The sequence below is a fragment of the Erithacus rubecula genome (assembly GCF_903797595.1).
Source record: "Erithacus rubecula genome assembly, chromosome: 4".
Lineage (NCBI taxonomy): Eukaryota > Metazoa > Chordata > Aves > Passeriformes > Muscicapidae > Erithacus > Erithacus rubecula.
The window spans coordinates 56,174,109-56,195,987 of record NC_136686.1 but is presented as its reverse complement, the minus strand read 5'-3'; the positions used below and the strand labels follow the sequence as shown (position 1 = coordinate 56,195,987).

The following is a 21,879-nucleotide window of genomic DNA, read 5'->3' as shown; positions in this document are numbered from 1 at the left end:
CTTCTCTGGATTCTCTCTGAGTTATCCAAATTTCTATGGCTTTGTCTTTCAGATGCCAGGGCCAAGCACTGCACAGCACTGCACACAGCAGCAGAATGGAACAATAGGACATTATAAAGATTGTATTGGCAGTTTTCCTACCAGATCTTACTCCACATACACTTTTATCCTTACATAGCACCACTGCAAGAGGAGCCAAAGCTCTGTTGCTATCAATGAAACAAGTGTATCTAACCTTAAGCTGCACCACTGACTTCAATATTCTGTGAACACATGTACTCTGAAAAAAGTAACCAAATGTCCACTAAAGGTCATCTGGTTAAGACCCTGATTTCTTAATTTCTGCAGTTTCAAGCAGGAAACAGCATCTGAGGTCAGGCAGCTCAGACTCTCCCCAGGATAAAGGTAGATGCATTTTATAGAAGAGATATCAAGAGACTTGCATAACATTAGGAAATGAACCAGCAACAAGTTTGGAAATAAATAAATAAATAAACAGAAATTCTGACTCTCATCTTCCTGTTTCAATAACACAATTTATTTCAGAGAGATGAGAATTAAGAAATTTTTTTTTTTCCTAAAAATTATTTATCCATTCTGGACATTCAGTTTTATTTTCAGAGATACAAATAGCTATTTTAATAATTGAATAAAAAATCTCATAAAAATATTTTGAGAAAGTATATATATAATTTTTTTAACTCTCAAAACATCTTTCAATGACGAGTACAAAACAAATACAAATCTGTTTCTGTATTAACCTAGAAAGTAAGTTGCGTGATGAAAACCCATCTGAAGCACATGTGGTATTTTCTTTTCAGCACGAAATATTTCAAGGAAGTCACACATGATCTGCAAAAAAGTAACTGGAAGAGTCCCTTACCTGCCGAGAGATGGAGCTGCTTGTAGGATCTGGCACCGCAGAAATAAGGTTGGCAGTGCTCTTTCTATGAACACTATTCATACCAGGCATTTTAGTGATTTTACAGGCTTTGCTACTAGAACTAGAGTTTTTACGTTTTTTTCCTTCTGATTTGTCAAAAGAAAGGGGTAGAGAAGACACTGCATTATGTGCTCCCAGGGAGTGGTCCCCTGAGTGGTGCACGAGAGAAGATACAGACAGATTAGAAGAGTCAATACTGCTCACTACCATGCTCATGTGTTTCACTGAGTCTGTTGAACTACTTGACAATGAAGTCCGTCCTGAGGGCTCCGATTTGGCACTGAGTGGGCTTGTTCCATTATTGGTATTGTGCACAGACACACTGTTATAGGAGGATGTCGCCTGATAGGAGTTCAACGTTGAACTGGGGTTCAGGACACAGTTCTTTTTGTGGGACCCTGAAAATGAAGATGAGGAAGATGTCTGCAAAGATAATGAGGATGATGACGACGATGAAGACGACGACTGCGGCTTTTTCTTTTTGTTACTTGAAGACTCATCACTCCGAGATGACAGGTCTTTCACTTTTGAGGATTTGCTGGTTTTTGTTTTGGATGGCTTGTGGGATGGGGAAGGGATGACTGCTGGCACTGGTGACACAGCTGATGGCGCCTTAAAAGTTGAGTCCATGATACTTAGGCTGGCAGCCACGTGAGGAAAAGCCGTGGTGTGTGACATAATGGAATTTGTCTCTGCTGTTGTCACAAAGGCTGCATTTGATAACATGGCTGATGTCATTATGTAAGAAGAAGTGATTCTTGAACTGATAGGTGTTGAAGGAATATACACTGCACTGGGGTTGCTGAAGGGCTGTAAGACTGATGCTGGAAAAGGAGTGGAGACATGTGCTGCTGGAGAAGGCATGGGACTGTCTGCCGCAGGAGGAATTTTCCTAAATAGAAAAGAAAGAAAGGAAAAAAATAAGAAGAGAGATACATAAAAAATTTAATCCAAACAATGCAGACAGGAAATAATTTCCATTAACTTATTCAAAAAGGCAAACCTAGTTCATTATAATTTTGATTCCTATTGTATTCTATTAATCATATACAGCAATTAAGTGTACAGTATTACAATTAAAACACATTATTACAAATTTCATTTTCTTTTTCCTTTTCTTATTTTACCAAACAATGAAAAAAGGCAAATAAAATGCCTGACATTGGCACCTATACTTATCCTAGTCAATAAGTTTCATTAATTGCATATGTTTTGCTTCAAAGTTCAAGTTGTAGAACAGTTTCAATATTAACCTTAATGAAATCTAACCTATGAGTTTAAGTAGTTAATGAGCCAGTCTGCAGGGCTGTGAAGCACTTTATCATTAAGCATAAAGAGGAAAGATCATCCCTTTCCAATTGCACTGCTATTCCCAACAGCTCATTTAAGAGCTGGTTAGATTGGATTAAACAGGTAAGTTATTGATTAATTTTCACTGATACTGAAAAATTGACAAAATATTCAACACAGCTTGATAAGCTTTATAAACAGCTGAACACTCCTTTGAGAAGAAAGTATAATAATATTACCTGTGAAATTAGCAGTATGTATTCAAATTCCTTTCCATTCAGTTATCATCTATTATTTTATCTAATCTGGTATTATCAAAGAACCAGACCTTCATAATGTCTCTTGAAAAACTATTATGGGAGCTTTTCCCATTATTTAGACTTAAATTTATAGCACAGTTTAATCCTATTTCTCTTTTCTAAGAAGCTGCACAGCCCCATAACTCTGCCCTTTTTACCCTCACTACTCACTTTTCCCATTTTTAAAGGCATACTCTTGCCCTCACAGATAAAAGAGCAGCCCTGGTTGTGCTGTTTTATCATAAATGAAATCCTAATTACAAGTGCTCTCTCCAGGTATTCTTCCTATGGAAACTGTTGGACACAACACTCTCTATGGCACAATTACATAAGAGATGACATACAGTCCATGCCACCAGAAAGGAGGAAGTCCTACCACTTGCAATGCAAACCAAGCTGCTTATCAGAGCTGTCCTCCAGGTTTCCTTTAAAGACAGGTCAACAATTTGTACCCACTTTGCAAAGTACTTTGAGAAGCAGGGATGAAAATACTTTGTTAATGCTACATTTCTGAGAACATGGCCCTGCACCCCTGTACCTCTGGCCACAGCTGCAGAGCTGTAGCACAGCAGCCTCACACCCAGCTCTGCTTGGGGAGCACAGGGAAAGGTCAGGCCAGATGAGAGGAATAAAACAGGGGTTAGGCACTGTCAGCTTCCTGTGTTATACAGACAAGTGAGTATGGCTGGAGCTCATTAAAGTATTAGAGATTACATAAACAGCTAAAATTTAGGAAAACTTCTAAAATCAGATTTAGTGGGAGCAGGATAAGGCTTGTTTGCTTCTGGTATCAAATAACTACTATAGAAGTTTTGTTTTCTGTACTAGTGTGTAGTAGTTGTGGCATATGTTTTTTCAGATACCCAAGCATCTTTTCTCCTGACAAATAAAGCCAATAGGTAACAAATATTAATCTTCCTATATAAGGAAACTAAAATATTATTATTTGTGGAAGGGGACAAACACTAGTTTATGGATTTACAAAGCAGATTGAGCATGATCAGTCTGAACAGACATGAAACTGGCCCTTTTATGGCAGAACCAATCATTTCCAAACTGTATCTCCTAGCACAATGGCACCGTTATCATTAAGTTACCAAGTTAGTCAGACAAGCCAAGCATTAATACTTAAAAATATATATTTAAATAAAAATCAGACCTTGTTTATCTAATGGCTGGCATCCAATGAATATAACACAGTCCTGATAATAAACAGTGACATGAAACACTGTACTTTAGCATCATTGCATTGGAAGAAGAATGCATATTCTGTAGCAGAATACCCCCAAAAATCCATCCTATCTGCAGGTGCCACGAACTTATAATTACTTTTTTAAAAAAGAATTAACATCTATGTTATAGTCAAAGCCTATAGTGCTTGGAACCTGCATATGTGATGGAGAGGTACTTCAACGGTGAGTAACAATCAGAATTTTAAGATCCCAAAGGTAGTAGGGGCATTATGGATTAAAAACTTATCATATTCCATCTTACACACAGAAGATGTGCACCAGGTTCCTTATCTTACAACTCAAAAGTCTTGCACAGGAAAGCCTGAATGAGTAATACAGGAGCATGATAAAGGCATAACATTCTAAGCAAAAATCTCTGGCAGAAATTCACATTGGACTAGGAGAATGGGCTGTATATTCCTCAACAGAGGAGAGAAGATTTGTACACGTTACTGCTATACCTTAATACCGAGGTAATTTTACAAACAATGGCCATGGAGTGTTTAATTTAGAAATTTTACAGAATTAAAAATGTAAATTACCCACCAAGTATAAAAATCCCACTTACTTCCACATCTGTGAGTTCAAGTGTTTTTCTACCATGGAGTTGAGTGCGAATCGGAAATGGTCCCATCTTCTGTCAAAGACATAGTACCCTCTTCCCATTAAGCGACTGCCATACGAACAGAACTGAAAGAAAAGGTATGTTGCTTATAAAAATGTATTTCTACATTATGAAACATTTATTGATAGGTCAAGGAACACTGCTGTAATTTGTATCATGCATATAAAACTTCTTTTAAAGTTTTAAAGTGTGGTTTTCATTATCTACAGCATAAATATTTTTTTTAAATTATGAAATATGTGCATAATTTTCAGCTTAGTGTAAAGTATATTTCATACTTCATTAACAAATCAGTGCCAGAAAGAGAATATAACTGCTGAGGTAATTTCAAAGAAAAAATTCTTATTCTCTCAAAAAGGCAGGTTACACTGTTGTGTGTGTCTTAAATTGCATAATTGCATGACAGCAATAAAAATGTAACTGAAGAGGAAAAAAGTGCAATGGGAACATCTTTAGTATCCACTTAATAAACAAACCCCTGATATTTCAGCAAAAAAAGTAAATTTTCATCCATGGAATCTGTGTTACAATAGAACATGGGATACACTCTTCACAGTGCATGCAAATCAACTGTAGGAGTAGTTTTAGAGAATTCTGCACAGCTCAGTACTTGCACCACTTCCTCTGGAGAACTTCCTGAAAAGTCCTACTACACTGAAATGTTACAATCAGGAATCTGCTCTTGCTTCAGCTCAGTCTTACTCATCTACATGATGCAGAGAACTGCTGCAATGCATGTTTGTAGTAGAGAAATCTGTTACAAATCATCCTCAAAACACAACTCTCCATCACACAAGGGACCCAGTCCCACGGATTCTGGCTGACAGCAGAAACACTGATGTGGTGAAAGAGCATCTGTTCAAAGCACTTGTCAGTTCACTGGACAGCCAGTGGTGACTGCAATTGTTCATTTTGAGTCTGTTTCATGACAAGGTTAAACAGGTTAATTAAAGCCACCACCTAAGTTGATAAACTAGCCTCACGTCCCAGTGAGCTACTGCTAACATCAAGTACCACCAAGAGGTAATTTATGTAGCTACTGACTTTCCCCCGAGCAATTATTTCCACCTGGCTGGGAGAGGGTCTTTACAAGGAAAACACTCTACTTGAATATGAAATTCAGCAATTTAGCATGAACTGGAGGTGATTTTCACTATCTTTTCTCACTTCACACTGATATGGACTAAGAGCTGGTCTCACTACCAGTAACTGCTTCAGTTGAGAGATGCTGAGATTTCAGAGAACAGATGAGTCAGTGGGTTTGCCTTGAACAGAACTAGGATCCTAAATCAAAATGGCTATTGACAGCCATGCCTCTCTGCTGAGGCAAGTACAAGAATTGGCTGCACTTACATTATTTTTTAATTGTGTGGACACCCATGCAGGAAACCTTTAGTTTTTAATTCACAGAGAAGCAGTCAGCAAAACCAAAGTAGCATACAATAGTACCAAGGAAATAGAAGGTTTCTGCATATCCTAGTATTATGTGGACTGTGGTAATTCTCATTTTCTCTGCAAGAACCAAATGCAGGATTTTATCTGACAGTCATTTCATGTTTGGGTCATACTTTTTCCTGGTCTCCGACATTAACAAGTTCTCCTTTGCTCTAGAGAATACAAACAATGCTACCAGTTAACAAAATGTTTGTTTTATTCTGCATATCACGTGGAAAACACATAAATGTATTCCTTGGCTCGATTTTTATGAGAACCAACTCCTAAGAACTTCAAGTTCCACTGCTTTTTGGTTTGAACAGTGTAAACAAATTCACACTGCAGAGATAATATCACAAAGCAGCTTTTACTACTTACAATGAAATTTCTCATTAACACAGGAGAAAGACAAAACCAGCTGCTCAAACATCCTTGAGCCACCACCAAAGCCTTTCCATTTTGAGATGAATGAAGCAATAGTTTCTAAGTCCACATACACTCACATAAATGACATTTAATTACTGCTTTAAATCAGACTACAGAAATGAATGGAGGACTGTATAGCCTTCTGCCACCAACTGCAAGGTACAGTTTTGTAAGAGCTGCAACAACCAAGAATATCTGCTCATGTCACATTTAAAGCAATGCAACTTTCCTCAGTTTAGCAGAACTACACCAAATTTGAGGTTCCTGAGAGGACAATCTAAAAACAGAACTTCTGATTTTCTGCTGCTCATCTTGTCCAACAACAATGTATCATGTTTACTGACCAGTGGTCTCCTCCTACCTTATCACATCCTCACCCCTTTCTGTTGAATGTATTTTTGCTCTTTAGAAACAGTTCTCAGAATGTAAGATCTTCATTCCTTACCTTCTTATTAAATCACTTATTTGTTCTCCCCTCCCTAATTATGCAAGAACAATGGCAAGGCATGCCAGAGACTGACACATACCCCAAGAGGTCTGGGATGATGTCCAGAAAAATGACAGTCTAATTTCTCAGATTCTTCAGCTCCATCCACTTCTCCTTCATCACTGGACAATCTGCTTGTGATATCTCCTCCCATGGAAGGCAGTGGCAGTTCTGGTACGTACCCACTGTGGTTTGAAGAACTGTTGCTGTTTATGCTATTTGCAGATGATGGTCTAGAAGGAGAATATACATTTAAATCACCAGCATTCAAAGGCTCTATAAACCTACCTGCTGGCATCAAGCATCAAAGCAAATGATGGCAGAAATGATCAAATGTAAACAAGGACAGTAAAAGACACTAAACAGGTGACATTTGGTCTTGTCAGAATTATACTGTGAAGTTGTCATCAAGTTAATGTCAACAGAAGCACCCTTCTATTGCCTGAAATTTTATATTTGTCATGAAGTTGGACTTCAGATCTTGAGAGAGACAAAGTATATTTAAAACACAAATAAAAATCAGGTATATAAAATCTTCTTACACAGAACCACTACTCCACTACTTGATTAATCCTAAGGATCCAGTTACAAAAATCCTGCTAAATGAGTTTACTAAATACAGGAGTGCTTAGTTGACCCCCTTCTAGAGGCAGATTAGTGAGTGAAGTAACTGGGAGAACTCCTCACATCATATAGGTTTTCTCTACCTTTGTCTAAAATGCAAAAAAACAAAGTAGGAACATCTTTGCATCACAGGATATGATGGTGCCTTGCCTTTCAAAAGTAGTTTGAAAACAATTAGATTAGAAGTGGGGGTGGAAAAGGCTCTCAATTACAATCTGCACAACCAGGTATGTTTGGAGAGCTCTGAGGCTGCAGATGTCCACACTGGGCAAAATCTGTAGATGACCTTCTTCAGCCTCACAAATTCATGCACTCAGGACAGAGCAGTCCCAAGCCTGCAGACAGGAGCCCTCTCCTGACCTGCACAGGGATTGCTCACCAATGGCATCAGCACAGGACTCACACTGTGTCTGACTGCTCAAATCCTCCTCCTCCAGTACTGCTACCTCTGCAACTTCTGCAGCTGACTCTCGTGGAATTACACTTCAGTTTAGCTACTTTGACTGTAACACCTACTAAACCCCATCTCTACCTGTCTGCCTGTGCTCCTCTCTATGGAAGGATGGTGTAAGGTCACTGCTTTTAAAATATTAGGGAGAGAAGCACCAATTCATCAGTGGGTATCTTTTAATTTTCTTTTCATTCAAACCCTCCCACCTCTGCCACAGTAGGAATGAAACTTCATTCAGGCTTGGTGCCCCCACAGAAAACATTAGAAACAGCTGTCTCTGTAAGATCTGAGATATCAAATACAAGAAATATCTCTTTGAAACAGGGACTATTGTAATAGAAAAGTCCCAAAATGACCACCCAATCTGGACCAAGGTTTCTGCAAAGAAATGAATGATGTAAAAGTATAAATATGAACAGAGCCAACTAATTTAGGTCTATGCACACTAGCCAAAATTAGTAACAAAAAATCCTACAAATAAACAAAACATATGTGAAATTTTCCAGAGGGTAACTAGAATTCAGTAGATCAAATACCTCACATTGTTTTTTGCAAAAGGATGCCTTCAGAAGTTTTTATTGTCTTTCTGAAGACTGTTTTTGTCCTTTCTAAGAAAAATCTTCAAAACAAGTAAAGATATGCTATGGATTGTTTCATATCAGTAGTTTTAAATCAACACTAAATTACACCTTTTTATGACAATCCCATTAATGTAATTGGCAAAGTATTTCTGGAGAAAAATTCTATATAAATGTGCAGAATTCTAATACCTACACTGATGGATGCAAACAGATTTTTATTCTCAAATGCGACTGAATGACTTGAATATAATCTTTCCTTATTATTACTGATCATTTTAGCAAAAAAATGCTGTTAGTCTGAGATTCTGAGCCAAAGGTGGACACTGTTCCTTTCCTCATTCCTAGTTAGATCAGAGGCTACCATGGACAGAGTTCCATTAACATAACCTAGTAGAAATTCTTATATTAATATGTTTTATTGTGCAATAGCCTAAAGCATTAGATACTTACAAAAAAGAGCTGTGTGAAAGTCTAAGAAATTTCTTAAAACACCTTCAGAATGCAACATTCTATACTGGAGAACTGCTTACCTTGGAAGTACAGAATTTGGTGGTCTAGATTTTGCAGGAGATGTTACTTTAGATTCTTGCCCAGAGTTCACTGAGGATCCTGACAGAGAGTCTTGTGCTGGTGTGGGCTGGCTCTGATAGCTTTCCCTTGCAGATGGTGGATGCTCTTTGTCTTTTGCAACTTCTTTTTCCCTGGATCGAGCTTTGTGTTCAGCTAGAAGGATGTCAAACTGTTTTTTACGGCCTGGAACTGCTCGTCGATGATTAAGTGAATGAGTCTAAAAATAGGGTGGTTAAAAAGCATTTGTGTGTGCATGACATTGTTTATGAGTCCTCTATACTTCTGATACACCACTACTCTAAAAGATAAAAATCTACTTCAAACAACTTTAGCCACAGTTATGGAAATAAAGCTGCTATTCCACATTATCTTTGATAATTTATAAAGTCATTCTTAAGAAATGCCAACAACAAGGCTAAAATTACTATTTGCAACAATTTTTTATATAAAAGAGACTATTGACTTACCTTTTCTGAGATGGAAAATAGAATTCTAGTGATTTTAAGATATTAGGAAAATCATTGTAGCTTTTAGCTTACAATGAAAAGCTGATTTCATTGGATTGAAAAACATGAATACATTTAAAAGCAAATTTAGCTGATCATCTCTACTGACAGGCAGAACATACACATACAAATGTTCATTAGAAATGTCTCACATTGCAGCTACTTTTTGACACGGGAGTTATTACTATCACAAGGGCAGCCTCCAAGTAATTTATTATACAAAAATATGGTAATTTTTTTTACTAAAAACTGACTATACTTCAACATTGTTGCACACATGAACCAAAAAAGAAGCATTTAAAATAACACTTGGGCTTCTACATGAAACATTAATGCTTTTTGCATAATAAAATGATAAGAAAAAAAAATCTTTTTAGAAATATCAGTAGAATAATGCAGATGCTCTGATTCAAAGAAACAGAATTACACAAAAGAATTACCTGAAGACAGCGCCTGAATACCATACCCATTGTCTGTAAGACAGGAGCAGGTATGACCTCTCAAACTACTGTGGTAGGATTTAAACTATAACAAAGCATCTGATATTTTATCTTCTAAGAAAAATACCTTGCAGGTGAGTGATCTTGTGCAAGGTTTCTTTGTTTCAGGATCCAGTACTCCACAGTGCTTATTTGGGTCAAATTCTCTTTCTGTTTGATGGGAGAATGGGAAATGAGAAAAAATAGATTATTACAGAAGTTTTAACTGGAGTAGCTCATAATGCTAGAATTTAATTTAATCAGGTTTAACCTGAACCACTGATCCCAACCCCAGCATCTCATAACTGCTATGAGATCACTCATCACTCATAGATGTGCATTTTCTGGTCCTTGCATGTTTAAAACCATTTAGAGCAGAATTTCAGCCAAAGACTTCATGGAAATCAGTCTGCTTACAGTGGAGTGGCCCAAACAAAGGACCAAGCCAAATCCCTGTGACTTCAATTCCCTCTCTAATTCTGGCTTCCTCCAAGGCCAGCATTTGCAGTTCAGGCTCCAGAGCTGGGCTCAGACAAAAATGGTATCACAAGTGCTTTAAACATCATTTCTCTGAAATACTTAGAAATTCTAGAAAAGAACCCATGGTTGATTACTGGTGGCATTTTAAAAATAAAATTTATCTAAATCTGTCTCCCAAATTTTTATAAAAAAAACATGCATGTTAGTTTTTATTTCCCCACATGAAGGAAGGGATGGAATTTAAAGTTTGCTGAGATTATATAAAGAGGCATTTACATGAGTTCTACTCATGATTAACATTAAAAGAGCATTAATATTTAATATGCTGTATCTGCATATTTAATTTTATTAATATTTTAGTATTTCTATACCACAGATACCATCACCTCCTTTAGGTTATGTTACTATGATTTTTGGGTTTGCACTAAGAGATGTAACAAAACTATGAATATACACCTTTTAGCTCATGACTTCAAAACCCTCTACAATTACCTTCATACACCTTGATGAATTATGGTGCAATTGGCAGACTGGTTTGCTTTTGTTTGGTAGCAGAATACAAACTATTTGCCAAATCCTGTTTTAACTTACAGTGGTGTTACATTCAGATACAACAAACATCCTGTACTCAAATACAACATTTAATCAGAGGATTTAAAAATTCTTTATAAACAAAAATGGAGCTAAGAGGAAGACAGTGATTCACAGCTGTGTAACACTGTTATGACAGCATCACAGCAAGTAAAACAGCTGGAAAAAGAAAAGTAAGGACAGTAGATAATGTTAGACAGCAACCAGCCTCCAGATACCACAATTTCTAGCAGTTCTATGTATTCTGTTATCTGGACCTAAAAATGCTTATGCAAACATTAAATGGTTATATTATGAACCTATAAGCAGAGCCACACAAAAAAAGTGAGCTTGGAAAAAACAGGTGGCACAGATTTTTTTTGGTGAAATCTATAAAGGGACTGAAATATGTTATAGGTAGTTGTAGTTTCTTTGGTATTTACAACACAACAGAAATACAAAAGTAGCTGTGTATGACTCAATAATTATTTTTTTCTACTCAATAGACAAAAACACATGTTCATGAACTAAAGGAGCTAGTTACTCCTAGTGTTTGACTGTCAGATATTCCTCATATTGTTTCCTGAAGGACCCACCTAAAACCTTCAATGCAAATTGAAAAAACAAACTAAAGAGACAATATGGGCTAATAAATACACCTTCAAAGAAAGTCCTAAAGGCAATTATGAGGCTTGGGAATGTGTTCTGAAAGTCACCAAGCAAGGACTGTTTTGGACCAACAGGGAAACACTTCAAAAATCAAAAGTGCTCCAGATTGGTACTTGTCAGTAAGTGGCCCAACCACCCAAGACTCGTAGGACTGATTATAGCAAAGCCAGCTATTAGGAAAACACATACAGATAAAATCAACATAAGGAGTTGTAAGAGGAAAGAGTGGAAGCCTCTGCCATTGACTGAACAACAAAATAATATGGTTTCCCATATTATTTTGGGAATAGAGAATTTGAGAAACAGAAAATACTGAACAAAGAGGAAACCACTTCTCCTGGCTGAAGCATCTATGGCTGCTCCAGAGAAATCATGAACATCTAATTGCCAGCTACAGACATGCCTTGTTTGGGTAACACACTACATGAAACTTACCACATTCTTATCAATAACAAAATGCAGCTTTTGAATATTGTGTTAGGAAATGTGGAGTGTGTGTGCCCCCTGTGCACAGGCACAGCTTAAGAAAGCTGTTTTTCTGGAATGGATTCCACTTCCCCATGCTCAGTGGACAAAGTGAAGAGCATTTGCTATAACCTCACCAAGGGAAGAGCAAGGGCCAAAACTGAACTGTCATAAACTTCTGATTGCAAGTTTTTTCTTGGCATAAGCTGGACATCTGTATTCTTTAATGTCATCCCAAAGAGAACAAGAACCAAGGAAGATTTAGGAAAAAAAAATAAATTTGCTACTAGGAAACACTGATCCACTTATGCTGGGCAGCTACAGACTGTCTTTTGTGGTTCTGCAAGCTGTTTCCTCTCTTTCAACAAGGACAGTGCTCCTGAAAAGAGGGCAGGTTCATTCATCACACAAACAAACACCAGCTCTCAGCAAAGAAAAAAACAAACTTCAATCACAATCAGGGAAATGGTGTGAGAGACAGCAGAGGTTGCTAAAAAGGGAAGGAAACAGATGCAAACTGGCCAAACTTATTAGGGAGCTTCAAAAATTAACACCCGTTCAGCTCTAGGGCAGCAGACTGAGGGAAACCTAAATCCCTTAGCTGCATTTTCATCCTTTTCATGTGAAATGAATGAAATTATGGGATATCTCAAATAATCATCTCATTGACCTTCCAAAATCCTCTTCTCAGCCTTTGCACAGTCCTGTATAATAATGGAGAGGAATACATCATAGTGACACACAATCTACAGGCAATTCATCTCCAATGCTCTCAGGACTTCTATGATTTGCATAATCCCTAAATTATTGTGTTGCTGCATCAATACTTAAGGCAGTGGAAGTAAGACAGAACAGACCACAAATCTGATCATGATAGAGGAGCTGTAAAAAAAGGTCTCAGTTCTGTGTATTCGTTAACTATATAAAAGTAAACATATGCCTATCCAGGTACTCGGTCTTGTGCAGAAATTTCTACCATGTTCTCTAGCCTAGAAGACACTGCAAGTCAGAGCTTAGAGAAAGAATAATGCCAGAGCCACCTCCACAAAAAAACACAGCAAGCTGTAGGAAGGCTCTACAGAACTAATTCTCCTTTATGAACACATTTCTGCAAGCACTTGCACAAAATTGTACAAGTATCACCCACAGCCCTGCAGTGGTAAGTGGTAACATGAGGAAAACCACTAAAAGCTTCAACTGCTCAAGGAGGAATTTTTATTAACTAAATTAGCTAAATTCAGTATCTAAACCATTGCAGGAAATAATAGGTTAAAAGGAAGCAATATTCTAAATTAACTGTAAAATGTAGAGAGTTTTTATTAGAATAATGTATTGGATCTTGATAAATTAAATTACTTAAAAAATGAAATGTAAGGGTTAAAGCCTAATCTTTAGAGACTTTCTTGTAACATTTTTTCATGTTGTGAAAAGCTATAAATGAACAACGATTCTGTTTTCTTATATGCCACCTTTAAGTAGTTAAGAAAGCAATCAGTGTACTGAATCCTTTCAGGCAATGGCATTATTCCATGCCCCACACAGCCCTAGCAAACACCTCACACTGGTCTGAAATCCAGCCAAGGGAGCAGTACCATAGGCCAATTGCCAAATCTGAGAAAATGAAAAAAATAAACCTGATATTCAGGCAAAAAATAGGACACAGTCTTTAACTGGAAATGAAAGCATTTATCTTGTACAAGTTATACTGGTTCATAGTGCACATTCAGAAATCATGTGAACTAACTTTGTGCCAAAATGACGATCTAATGCGGATCATGCTGCCATTAGCAAAATTAGCCTTTCAGCACACACAAGAAGTTCCTGCCCGAGTCACAAAGTACTGCCAGCTGATGAATAGACCCTGCACAGCTTCTTCAGCCGTAAACTTGAGTCAGTTACTTTTGCTTTAAAAAAAACATAAAATAAAAACCCTCAAAACACTTTGTTTCCTTTCATTCAAAGCAAAAATCTGCTTTCTGCTTTTAGGGGCAAATTCTCTCCTTGCTGCCCAACTGCTGGCATGGGTCACCTCTAGAGAACTTCATGGAAAATAATTCTTTCTCCCAGTGGATGGCAATCTTTCTAACAGAGCCTCTGTCCTCCCACAATGTGGTGTTCTGTGCTTTGGTGGCAGGTTTGGACAGGGACCTACATCCTCAAAATTACTCTGCCTAAGGCCATCCAGGGCATTTCCCATTTAATGCAATTTTCTCAACTCCACTGTCCTGTCTTCCTGAGAAAGATCAAGATCCTCATGCTAGAAACTCATGTGAATTGCAGGCAGAGAGGGGTTAAGGGAAATTATGACTTTAACACCTCTCCAGCATTTCCCATATCTCCTTAAGAATTTTCTCATATCTAAAACAAACAAAACAAAACAAAAAAGTCTTTTAAAAAATCATGACTTGGAGGATAAACCAATGTCTTAAACCTGTTCAACCTGATCATGACGAACTAAAGTCACCCAACCAAGGCTCATTTTCCTTTGTTGTAAACAGACTCAAATCCCATAACGGCACGAAGAAGTCTTCTGCCTTTCCATTTTAATGAATTTGCTTCCTTAAAAATTTGTATTTGGCCTGTTGATCAGCAATTTCAAGCTAAACAGAATGTGTACTTTGAAAATACTTTACACATACTGAAAGTGTGAAAGCTTTCATTTTCATACGTGCAACCCGGCATTTCACAGAAAAAAAAAAAAAAAATCAAACCAAATCCAGCATTTTATTAGCTGCATTATGAGCTATAGAAGCATTAACAAAGAAAAACAGACTACCACAAAAGGTGAATTACAACATCACTTACCTGAAAGCCTTTTGTAAGGCTTGTTACTGCTTTTAGTGCCATTTTGGTGCTTCTTGTCTATTGATGGAGCTACAATTCCTTTGCCGTTCAGAATCTTTTCTGGTGATGGTGGCACTGACTTGGATGTCAAACCAGATTTAACCAAAGTTGGAGCAGGTATGGTGGATGAAGAAGCTGAGGAGGAAGTGATGGTGGTAGTGGTTGCAGAATTCATTTTAACATTGGCACCATCTGCCTTCACTAGGTTAGGAATTTTCTCTAGACTGACTACTGGAACAGGAACGCTGCAAGATCAAAGAAAAATATTCATGTGGTATTTTCTGCACCAAAGATTGATGGTTACTTAATCCCTTTCCACAGATAAAAAAATGTCAATGCAAGTGACACAGTATCTTAAGACTAGACTAAAATGAAATACTTGGTACCAGTATTGACTATTTTTATTCAATCAAGCATTTACAAAGCCAGGCATCTGTAAAGCCTGGCAATGTAGAGAATTATGAAAATGAACCTTTGTATTTTTTTAAGATCCACTCCCCTACTATTCATAAGCAAAATCAGTATTTGGTACTAAGCAAAACATACCCCTTACAAATACAGACTCATGCCTTTAACACAAACACATACCAGATATGTGTATGCTGTACTAAACTCACCATGATAACGAAGCAGTTTGCTAATAATATTAATATTTTTAAACAAACACAAAAATAATTCATTTGCTCAGATGTGTCTGAATGACATACAAGTTCTGGAAACAAGGAGAAAAGAGATTTTTAAGCATAGAAATCTTAACAGTTGTCCCTTTACAAGTAGTAAAATTCTTGATGACATGAGCATTACTACAATGTATTTTAATAAGATCTTAGGGACTTAAAAATAAAAATTCTCAGTATAATTATTAACTCACTTGGTCCTTTTTAGAGTAAAATTTGTAGTAACTAACTTACTCTAACTTAACTACCACCACTGCATATTTCTGACACTAACAAATGTTACCTTCTTAATTTGGCAGCAAAACAGATTGAGATAAATGATTTACAGCTGCAACAGTACTTTAATATTTCTGGGTTCTATCTGCATGAGGAAATAACCAATGATAGCTCTTTATCTACTCAACAACTCCAAAACTGGGTATCTTATGACCACCAGTTAATATATAAATTACAAACCCCTCCCTATTGAAACAAACCCAGATTAAAAATATAACATAATGCATATATGGTTAGGGGCATCCCCCCATTCACAACTCGCAAATAATTTCACTCTTTTGTGTCTCAAAAATGGCACCTTTGCTGCACCTTTCTACAGAAGGAATGTTTTACAGGTGTGGAGTTTTCACAATCAGAAAAAGATGACTTTGAGATGGCATTCTCCATGGGACACACTTTGGAAACATCGAAGCAGGGTCCAAAATAACTCAAGTCTTGACTTTCCTGGGCTCCTACCAACCTCTGTTTCTCTGTAGCTGCTGAAGACAATAAGCCTTACCTTATTCTAAGGGGATTTTAACATGGGAAAATGTACAAACATTGATATCACCAATAACTATACACAGCTATGAAGAAGATTTAGGCACCAAGACATCTTCTTGTGCTGGAATTAAATAATATAAAACTTCTATCTCCTGTGGTACTATAAATGTAGCAGTTTGTCAGAATACAGATGCAACTGCAGTAAAGTGTAGAGCACTGGCCAGTAATTAAGCAAAAAATGCACCTTACAAAATCAGAACTGCATTAAGTATTTCAGTGAATGCAAACATGTAGCTATGAAAGGGAGGATTTGATCCTCTCCTTTTTTAAACTCTCTGAATTTATTAAGTTAAATGGCAGTTAAAAATTGTAACATGTCAGCATAGGAATTATTTTGTTTTTGTTTATAAACAGATGGCAATTACATTTTCTGAAAATAGAAGAGTTTTACAGTATAAAAACATATGAGCAAATCTTCATGCCCAGTTTTCTAAGAACTATCTTAATTCTAAATACTAATATTCAGTGAAAAAAATCAAATGTATTATCTGGTTTAATAGTGAAATATTGTTAATAAAAATAAACAGGGTTTTTCTGTTTTGCAGTGCTCAGAATCTCAGATCATAGAGCACATATGGATGGATCACTGTGATAATGAAAAATGCCCAGGGGAGGGAATATTTTTGCTTTGCTTTGTTACAGACCAACAAGTCAACCTTCATTATGCATTTAGTTGTAGTGTACAAAAAAAGAAAAATACTCCATTATTTGTGGACATACACATTCTATAAGGTTCCTGGTACTCTACAGTAAATTATTTATGATTTCAGAAGCTACAGATTATAATTTCTCTCTCTCTTTTACTGCATTCAACAGTGAGGATCTCTAGTTTAGTCTCAGCATAACAAAGAAAGATGAATTTATAACCAAACAGTAAACTGGAAGTTCCACAGGACCAATGACTGCAACCAACTACTACAGTCTTAAAAAGTAAATAAAACACAAATGTTTATATTTGTATTTAATGGTTAGAAAGATTTTTTCCAAATAGAGTTTTTTGAGTAAAAAATTGAGGACTTATTTCAAAAGTTTATTAAAAAAAAAAAATCCAGGTTTTTAATCTTATTTACTGTATTTTAAAAATAATTTTTTATCAATAAGCTTGTTTAGACTTTTTAAAGACAGCTGTTGAAAGGGACAATTAGAAAAACAACATGCAACAAACATAGAAAGTGAGGAAAAAAATCTATTCAGTAAAGATAAATTTACTTTTCTTGACAAAATAGACTCTAGTAAGAATAGCAGTATCTACCTAAAAGGCAGTCAGTTTGCATGCTACCAAAGCAAGCACATCAGAAATGTTCATTATTTCTTCTGCACTAAGAAGGAAATAGGATAACTCGCTCCAGTCAGATAAAAAACACTTTTTGATTTCTTCAGTAAGTGCAAAGTGCCAGTTGAAAAGTAATCATTGCTTGTTTTCTTTTTACATAAGGGAATCTGCATAATGTGGCCAAGGGTTCCAAAAGAGTTGGAGCAATATTGGATCTCAGCATATTAATTTGTAATTGAATGTTGGAATCTTAGAGGAGCTAGCCTTGCATCCATGCTGAAAACCCAAACCAAAGTGTCTTGGAAGAAATATTGGAAAAGCTAATAAAAATAATCTGATAAACAGTAAGTTGACATAGTTTTGCTGAGGATCAGATTCTGGCAAAGAAATATGGTTTCACTTTTTGATGAGGTTACCAGTTAAACTGACAAAGATAACTATGAAAACATTACAGTTTTTGAAAGGAATTACAAAACACAAATAAGAATGATTTAAAAGCAAATGTTAAACAATATGAAAATCAAATCTAGTTTTTCAGAGATTTATGATTCATTGGGGGTGTTTTGCTAGGGGCATTTTTAGCAATCATTACCAAGTCTGACATGGCCAAAAACTTCAGTGGACTTGAGAAATAAAGATGAGATTACTGGTGATAACATTTGCTGATGCAATCAGGATGGAGGGGAACTAAATAATGAAGAGACAAAGTTATAAAAAGCAGTGTGTTTGGAGTGTTTGGTAATATTCATTAACTCAAAGAGACATTTTAATACAAATGAATATAAAGTTACACATGGAATAACAGGCTGTTCAGTCTGCAGTGAAATACAGGGAAACAACACACTGGAAAATAGTGACAGAAACATTTAATGGTCACAGTGAATAAGCAATATGAGGTTTTATTGTATTGTTGTGCTTGTATCAAAAATGGGATATGACAAGTAAGAAACAGTTTTCACATGTCCCTGGTTATACTGGTATTGGAATATGGCTTCCAGTGTTGCAGACCAGTGGTACAATACCAATGCTGATGAATTAGCAGAAAAAGGCTCAAATATGAGGACTACACAAAGTGCATGGTCACTACAGGCTTTAGAAGCTCATTCTCTTTTTCAAATAAGGTAACATTTCCTTCTGTTTTCTCATGCCTTGTCAGGCAGTAGGAGTAGATGATACTGTAGGTCCCTTCCAGCAAGCAAGAAAATAAACTGTAGTATGTCACACCACTTTTCATATCTGTAGCTCCTTTTACTTCTGTTTTCCTTTCTCTTGGCTTTTAAAAATTATTTCTCCCTCATATCACATAATTTTTCTCAGTTTATATTTTGGTCATTTATAATTATATGCATTTTAAAAGCTCAGCCACTCATTCAACTCTCCAAATTTGTGAAAAAAGAAATTCACAAACATTTAAAAACATAAAGCATTGCTCTATCCTACATTGCTGGGATTGCCTCTATAATGTACAAAATGTTTGTGATTTAATGCTAGATTATATAGTCTAAATTAAACCTGCTGAGTTTTGCTTCCACGCTGCAATAGGAATATCCCTAAATCATGACTATCTTCACTTCTGCAGCCTCAGTATGAACAACTGTATTTCCTAACACAAAGAAATAAAGGCTAAGAGATGATTAAAAAACACTTTGAAAAGTGACATTATAAATTTTAAAGGATTGCCCACAGGTATACCTTTGGGATCCTTTTTCTGTTTTCTCTGTGTTGATGAAAACCACATAATTTCCATCTCGCTTTTTTTCATTTTCAGAACTTCTGGCAGACTAAACTTTGTGGAGGAAGGCCAAGGAGATCTGCTTCAGCTGGTTTCTCAATGCTAGCTTACTTCAACACTTTACCTCAATTTTATGCTGCTTTAGGATCATGGATAGGTGAAAATGAACACCCTGTAGCATCACAGCACCTAAACCTTCCATGGCAGCACCCAGAAGCTGTGCTGAGGCACATAAGCAAAGCAGCATCCTCTGGGCAGGTCAGCAATGAGGAAGGGAGCTCCTGGCTGCAGGAATGCCTTTCATAAAGGGTTAAGCATCTGAACTAAGCTTACTAATTATGATCACTTGTCCATTATTATTGTTATTTACACCAATTCTTTGCCCTTTTCTCCTCAGTTTCTACCCTTCTGCTATACCTCTCACCAATCTTGACTGCAAGCTGCAGAAAATGATGGTTTGCACTTATCTTGTGCACAGTGCAGTGGTGCTCCAGTTCTGCTCTATCTCTAAGCACTGCTGTATTAATAGCAACGATGGTAGACACAGAGGGGAAGAAATCAGAACTGACAGATATTTCTAGATGATGTATTCACAATAATACTTTATATTCCAACTACAAGAAAGGAAGTATTAAAACAGCAGCTAAAAAATGGAACAGTTCCAGACCTCTTTTATCTGATCATTCCAATGATGATTTTTAAAGCATTAGCCATGGAGCAACCTGAACCTCTGAGGCACATCTTAGAAAAACACAGGACATGAACAAGAGAAAGAGCTACTTGGTCAATGGGTGAGATGATGCCTCAACCAAAATTATAACAAATTTAACAACAGAAGTTAGATCTACATGAAGGCAGGCACAGCAACAGATAGATCTACTGGGCTATGCTCCTGCAGACACCATTCCCAAAATTCTAATTGTAACAACTAGAATTTAAAGGAGATGCAGTACAAAAGAATCAGGCAAGTCGAACAAAGGTTGTTCCAGGTCTGAAAAGCAATCATTGAAGTGATACAATTCCTGAATTAAGCTGATTTGACAACTATCTGGAAGAACTTAGGTCAAATAAATGCTTGGCATGAAATTATAACATAACAGACAAAAGCATTGAAGACTGGAAGCTTCTGAGGATGATAAACCACCACACACTTGACTACACCAAGAATTCTATTTGCATTTTTGAGACACATGTTTCTGTGTCAATTGAGTAATTCTAATTCTTTCTAAAAGCTAAGATAAGAAATTCTATGGCTTGTGCAGCAGCTGAATGGAAGACAGAATCTTAAAAATTAATACATTTTATGAATAATTTCACCTTAAATAAGATCTGCTGAATATTTTCTAGTATTCTAAATAAATATTATAACCCTCTAATGGAATAGGAACAAATATTTTCTTCTGTAACAGCTGTCAGCTCTCTATAACCTGCGATGATTAGCAGACAGATTTTATTCTTTAACAAGTCATGTAATCTAAGGCACTTAACACTATATTTTGCAAGAGAATTTCATTGATCTTCACTTCAGATGGTTTGTGATTTGCTATGTGGTAATTACAGTATCTTTAACTACTATATGCCTCATTTTTCTCCAAAACAAAACAAAACAAAACTGCAGTACGATCTCCCAGCACGGCTGCAGGAATTACATAATTCTTGGGTACAACTACTGTCACATTCATTGCCAAACAATCAACAGAGCAGTGCAACCCTTTTAAATGGTTAAATCTACCTTGTTAATCATCAGCTAATATTTAGGATGTTCCCAATAAAGGGAAAAGGGACTGGTGGAAATGCTCAGTTATTTTGTTCCCTTCCAGCTTTTACTGACTGCCAGAATGACATCTGTTGCCAGAACGGAAGATATTGTTTATAGATTCAGTGAGTCTCCTGAAATGTGGATATATAAGTTGCTGTCTGTAACAGGAGGAGAAATAGGTTTATAGTCAGTAGTGTTAATACTCTGAAGTCCTTTCTGATATTTTTTAATTAGACTTCTAAAAGAATTCTCTCTTGCATAAAATTCCACCCCAACATTCAGAAGAAAAAGCCACTTTTCAGTTAATAATATTTGGTTTCAAGTAGTAAATGAGGTACTTACAATCAGATGAGACAGAGGCTATTCTGCTATTCTAGTTAACATGTGAGTGCATAGTCTAACCAATCAGATTTCCTACTTTAAGAATTTTAGCCTGTAATTGCCCATAATGCTCATCATGCTTAAAAAGACAGTGGGTCCAGATTTATAAGAAGAATATGTTTTTCCAGGGTGAGGTAAATTTTACAGCTAGGCAGAAGCTTCTGTCTTTGAAATCATGCCAACTTGTGCACATTTCAGGCAGAAAGCATGAGTTATGCCTTTAACATAATTTGAGCTTATTCTTTGTCTCATGAGTGAATGGT

At 36.4% G+C, this 21,879-nt stretch overlaps 1 protein-coding gene across 8 annotated transcripts in view; it reads right to left on the bottom strand.

Moving 5' to 3' along the window:
- ATXN7L1 (ataxin 7 like 1) overlaps window positions 1-21,879 on the bottom strand; it is a 111,730-nt gene that overhangs the window by 8,848 nt on the left and 81,003 nt on the right. For all 8 annotated transcript variants that reach the window (XM_079303716.1, XM_079303715.1, XM_079303714.1 and 5 more), the window contains 6 exons: window positions 14,937-15,220; window positions 10,036-10,118; window positions 8,923-9,179; window positions 6,777-6,969; window positions 4,333-4,454; window positions 884-1,835 (listed from right to left, as the gene is read on the bottom strand). In XM_079303716.1, the coding sequence (XP_079159842.1) occupies window positions 884-1,835; window positions 4,333-4,454; window positions 6,777-6,969; window positions 8,923-9,179; window positions 10,036-10,118; window positions 14,937-15,220 (1,891 nt within the window). The remainder of the gene's footprint in view (window positions 1-883; window positions 1,836-4,332; window positions 4,455-6,776; window positions 6,970-8,922; window positions 9,180-10,035; window positions 10,119-14,936; window positions 15,221-21,879) is intronic.